The sequence below is a fragment of the Pteropus vampyrus genome, unplaced genomic scaffold (assembly GCF_000151845.1).
Source record: "Pteropus vampyrus isolate Shadow unplaced genomic scaffold, Pvam_2.0 Scaffold23, whole genome shotgun sequence".
In the NCBI taxonomy this organism is placed as follows: domain Eukaryota; kingdom Metazoa; phylum Chordata; class Mammalia; order Chiroptera; family Pteropodidae; genus Pteropus; species Pteropus vampyrus.
In genome coordinates, this window is record NW_011888804.1 from 1,174,471 (window position 1) to 1,179,831 (window position 5,361).

The following is a 5,361-nucleotide window of genomic DNA, read 5'->3' on the forward strand; positions in this document are numbered from 1 at the left end:
GTGCCAGATTTAATGAAAGAGGCCTCTGGTTGGTGTCCAGACTGCATCCAATTCTGAGTTATTTTTTTGAAGAGAATAAGTCATTTGAGAGTTTCCTGTTCCTTAAAATGTCCCCAGGAACTTTTTAACTGGCTTGGTAACATATCTCCAAAGCCCTCAGCAGCTGCAAAGTTGATTCATAAAGCTTGTTTTTGCGTTTTTTAAAAAAGAACAAAATGTAAACTAGGTTGCAAAGCCCTGGTGACACAATGTGATCAGCGGGTTCCTGCAGAACCTTGGCCCATGCTGTCTGTCCCAAGGTCACAGTGACACAGCCTGGTTCGGAGTAGACAGTTCCACTCTGTGTTCCAGGGTGTTCTAAAGACGCCCTCTGCCAATTTTCCGGGTGGACGCCTGCAGCGGGGAGGGCTCCGCACGCGAAGAGGCCGCTGCTCTTCAGTTTCTCGCACAGACCTCAGCTCCTCAGCACCAAGTACCTTGGCGGGGATCAGAAACGGTCTCTCGAATGCTAGTTCCTCTGGGAAAGACCTGGTTTGGACGGGAGGGTGTGTTGGGCTGAGTCGAGCGCGGGGAATAACGTCTGGCACGTCGGCCTGAAGGAGACCTCACAGCCGAGGTCAAAACACCGCCGGAACCTAGTAGTGTTGCCGAAACCTCCCCTGAGCTGGACAACTGGCCCGCTTTTGCCTACTAGGTGTTTTGCAGCCCAGTGGAGCATGAGGCGGTGACCCAACGACACCGGTTTCTGTGGGGGGTGGGGGGCGGGAGGGGGGCCGGGGGCGTGCTCACGGACTCCGGTTGGTATGTTCTGCCCCGCAGGCTGGCCGTGTGGTTTCTGAGGCAGGTGCAGCACACACAGGGTCCTGGGGTGCATTTTGCATTCTCTCTGACAGTTGCCACCGGAGTTAAGCATGGCCAGCGATGCGCTTCGTAACGACCACACAAGACCGCTTGGGTACGTTGCTGCTAAGAAGCCACAGAGCCCAGAGACCCCGGCACCCCTGCCTCAGGCTAACAGCAAGCAGAGTCATCCACATGAGGCCACATTAGGCCGATGGTCCAGGTGGTACTTGAGGGTAAGGGAATAAGGTCGCACGCATCACTAGGAAGTCCTGCTGCTGGCTAAGGCCCCCTCTGTCCCCGGAGACCACACCATCTGCAGGCAGCATTACATCCCTTCAAACCCCCCGCCAAGCAAGCACTTCTTAGATTGGGCACAGAGACAGTGCCCCATGTCTAGCCACCGTTAACATCCAGCTGCCAGTGTTTTCCTTGCCTCTACCCACTTGTCTTATCTCAGAAACAGTGGAATGCCGGACGTTGTGAATTCCATTGCTTAACAAAAATCTGCTTTTAATGCCTAAACGTTCTAAAGATTAGCGTGGGGGTAGAGAAATGCAGGCCAAGTGGTGCCTCTTGGGAAACAAAAACAAAAACAGAACAGAAAGCAAACGCGCGCACACAAAGTCCTTTGTGCCTCAGACATTCCTGACCGCTTCACTGGTGGTCCGTAGGTTCTCGTCTGGAACTGGATGAAAGGGCTAAGCCAAGAATCTCCGTCGCGAATATTTCTGCGGTGATTTCGTCCGGAAGTTCGTCTTCGAGGCACAGTTGTGAACCTAGACGAACGAGAAAACAAACGTCTTCAAAAGGATTAGGTTTCTGATGCAGAAGCATTTCCCAAAAACACACGGCAACGATACTAAAAAGTGAGAAGTGCTTCGTGCTGTAGTTTAGTTTTGATTCCTTGAAAACCCCTGAGTGGAAACTGGTTAAAATCCTTCTTTTGTGGCTTGGAGCACTGGCTCCCCAGATCTCTGCGAATGTCACTGGAAAGCCTTAACTACACGGCATGGCTGATGTTACTGTTTTGAGACACCTGGGAACACAGCATAAGCGCATAACAATGGGGACGTTACATCCGCAGGTGCACGAGGAACGAGGAACGGGCTGCAGGTTGGAAGTGACCGATCGGATACCCGGGTCTAGAACTGAGTTCGGGCATCGCTCCATTTGAAATCGGGGACAGACAGCACGAGAACGGGAGGAGGCGGCCCAGTTGGGAGTCTTTGCTCCTGACCCCAGGCATAGTAACCACGGCGGTGGCTCTGACCACCACGGCATCCTCAGGCCACCACGGTGTCCTTAGGCCAGCGTCCCAGGCTGTCACTGGAGTCATTCCTACACAGGCGGGCCCAGGCGAGGGGTCTGGACCGGTTCCTCCTGAGCTTACATTCGCACCCCAAACTTCAGGGCCATCTTCGTTCCTCCGGTGGACCAGGAGGAGGAGGTGAGGAGTCCTTCGGCAAGAAAGGTGAGCTTCAAGAAGGTTTGTAAAGACTTTCAAGTTCCGGCGGCTTGAAGTTGGGCTCATGCCAACCACTGAGTGGGGGCGGGGGAGGGGAGTGGTCTCCTTACTGGGGCGCCCTTGATAACCCCTGCTCTCCTGAGATAGCTTCTGAACTGTATCCTCCACCAGCGGCCAATGTCCACCCCCCCCGGAGCCGGCAAGACGAAGACCGGGTCAGTGGGCTAAAGGGACAAGCACGGGGACGTAGGCTTCCGTCTCTTAAGCACGACCGCCGCTCACTGGCCCTTTCGTAACTTATCCGTGCTGGGTTCCGAGCTGGGTTCGCGTTGTTGTGTGCAGGGCGTTCAGGGAGTGGCTTGCCCGGGTCAGGGGTAAATAAATGAGCCTGAGTGCACAGCAGGTGAGCAAGCCACGGACGGCTACGTGTGCTGCGTGTGCCCTGTGTGCCCTGACGTGGCCGGTCCCAGTACCTTTGGTGGAGGCGGCCGCAGGCTCCGATTTCCAGCCCTCGGGATTCAGACCCAGCAGCGTCGCTAGGCAGTCGGACAGCTCCTCCTCCGTCATGTGCTCACCTGGGTACCGGGGAGGAGAAAGGTGGCCCGGTCAGCTCTTGGAACTAAGCTTACGGTCAGAGCTCAGTATCGACCTTCCGAGGTCTGATAGAGAATTATTCCGCTATTTCCTTTTCTTGAGACACAAAAAAACCATCTCGAGAGTCCTATGGTGCTGTCACAGGTGCTTCCTGATCTGGTGTTAGATTGGGCCTCCAAATATGTTGGGGCTCGGAGGGAGGAACCAGACAATGCTCCGGAAAAGACCGCCCCCAGCTTTAGTTCAAAGCCCCTCACATTAGGGCCACCAGTCTGACTAAGACGAAATGATGACCCAGAGAGAACGCCTACTCCACTTCCTCACATGAAATAATGAGGAAAATAGTAGGTCAAAGGGAACGTTTTTACTTTGGCGTAGTTTTCTTTCACGAATGCATCCCATCCCATGAGAGCCGAATCTCATAGCAGCCCTGTGAGATCGACGGCTGGCACTTTTATCCCTATTTTATAAGTGGGGACACCGGATCTTGAAGTTTCAGGAAGCGGGAACATAATGTCCTTCCCCCTGACCAGGTAGGTACACAGGTCAGCAAGCGCATCCCTCGGACCAAAGCCCCGTCTGTAAACAAACGTGCCGGGGGTCTGCCTCCCCGAACCCAGCTCTCTCCAGTGGGAATGGTCCAAGGGTTTGACCAGACATCCCTAGGTATGGGTTCACCTTTGGTGAGAAGTAGTTTCAGGAAATCCTCTCTTCGAATAACTTTCTTTCCTTTGGAATTGGTGTAACCGAGAATGTTGAAGCTCCTTTCGATGGCGTACATGGTGTTCCCGAAAGGCGGCCGGTGGTTAAGGTAAACTTTGAGGAAATCCGGTAAGTTGATTTTGTCAACTATCTCTCCACTGTCCACGTACTCACTAAATCTGATCTCGTTAAACATATCTTCAATCTGGGGAAGAGGTTTAAAAAAAAAAAAAAACAAAAGAGACCGTGGTAAACAGGAAAGACAGTGATGTACTTCTAAAAATTGGAGAGTAACAGACAAATGTTCACAGTTATCTTAGAACTTGTCTGTTATGGGTTGACTATGTCCCCCCAGAAAGATATGTCGAATTCCTAACCCCTAGGACCTCAGATTACGACGCTAGTTAGAAACGGGGTCATGGCAGACGTAATTAGTTAAGATGAGGTCACGCTGGAGGAAGGCGGGCCTTTAATCCGGTGCGACTGGTGTCTCTACAAGAAGAGGAGAGAGACATATGGGCAGAAGGTGGCCCTGTGAGGGTGGAGGCCTCAGAGACTGGGGCGATACGGTTTAAGCCAAGGAAGGCCGAGGGTTGCTGGTCACCCCCAGGAGTTAGAAAAGGCCAGGAAGGCTTCTCCCCAGGGGCTTCACAGAGCATGATACCTGGCTGATACCTTGATGTCGGATTTCTGTGAGGAAATATGTTTCTGTTGTTCTAAGGGACACAGTTCATGGTGCTTATGTAAAGGCTGCCCTAGTACAGTGTCCCACGTGTTGACGCTGTCGGCGCTGTTGCATTTTATCGCTTTTTACCTAAGTACCTCGCATGGTATCAACTACCTCCTTTCTCTGTGAAGTGGATATCAGTTTCATTTAAAAGACAGACTCCTCGGGAAATCAGAAATTAGTTTATATGAATAAGCAAATAATTTAGGGCGGAACTCAAATATTGGACCTCTGGCCCTCATAAACTTCGTAAGACAATTAACTGCACCTTACGATTCCTTTTTCTTTCCTTTTCCATTTTTATTATGCAATGTTTTCTATATATATATCATATTTTACATTCACACACACATACACACACACAAAGGTATATGTAACTTATGTGGTATAAATTTTTAAAACGAACACCTAAAAAGCCATTATTAATCGAAGAAATCGACAAAATTCACAAATCTTTGGCCAGACTAACCGAGAAAAAAAGAGAGAAGACTCGAGGAATTGCTAAAATCAGGAATGGAAGTGGGGACATCAGTACCAACCTTATAGAAATCAAAAGGAGTATGAACAACTATATGCCAACAAATCAAATAACCTAGATGAAATGGACGAATATCCCAAAAGAGACAAATGACCAAAACTGACCCAAGAAGAAATAGAAAATTTGAATAGACCCAAAACAAATAAAGAGATCGAATTAGTCATTTAAAACTTCCACAAAGAAAAACCAAGGACCAGATGGCTTCACCGGCGAATTCTGCCAAACATTTAAAGAAGAATACGCATTCTACACAACCTCTCCCACAAACAGAATAAAAAGCAACAATTCACAATTCATTCTATGGGGCCTGCTTCCTAACTTAGAAAGTCATTCTTTGTGTATTTTCCAAATCTTCTAGAATTGAGCAAAGGGTCTGACGTGTCTGTGGATTCGGAGGGGAAGGTGGTGCCTGTTAACGCAGGTCTCCACACGGGATTCTGGCTTAACACGAGAGAGAGAGAAATATAATATAAAAACAAACACCACCAGTCC

General features: G+C 50.0%; 1 protein-coding gene across 1 annotated transcript in view; it reads right to left on the reverse strand.

Moving 5' to 3' along the window:
- Nucleotides 1–1,332: 1,332 nt before the first annotated feature.
- Nucleotides 1,333–5,361, reverse strand: part of WDR66 (WD repeat domain 66) — a 65,177-nt gene continuing 61,148 nt past the window's right edge. Inside the window, exons 19-21 of the mRNA XM_023528150.1 lie at nt 3,581–3,809; nt 2,782–2,883; nt 1,333–1,619 (exon numbers count right to left, since the gene is read on the reverse strand). Of these exons, the coding sequence (XP_023383918.1) occupies nt 1,498–1,619; nt 2,782–2,883; nt 3,581–3,809 (453 nt within the window). The 3' untranslated portion in view covers nt 1,333–1,497. The remainder of the gene's footprint in view (nt 1,620–2,781; nt 2,884–3,580; nt 3,810–5,361) is intronic.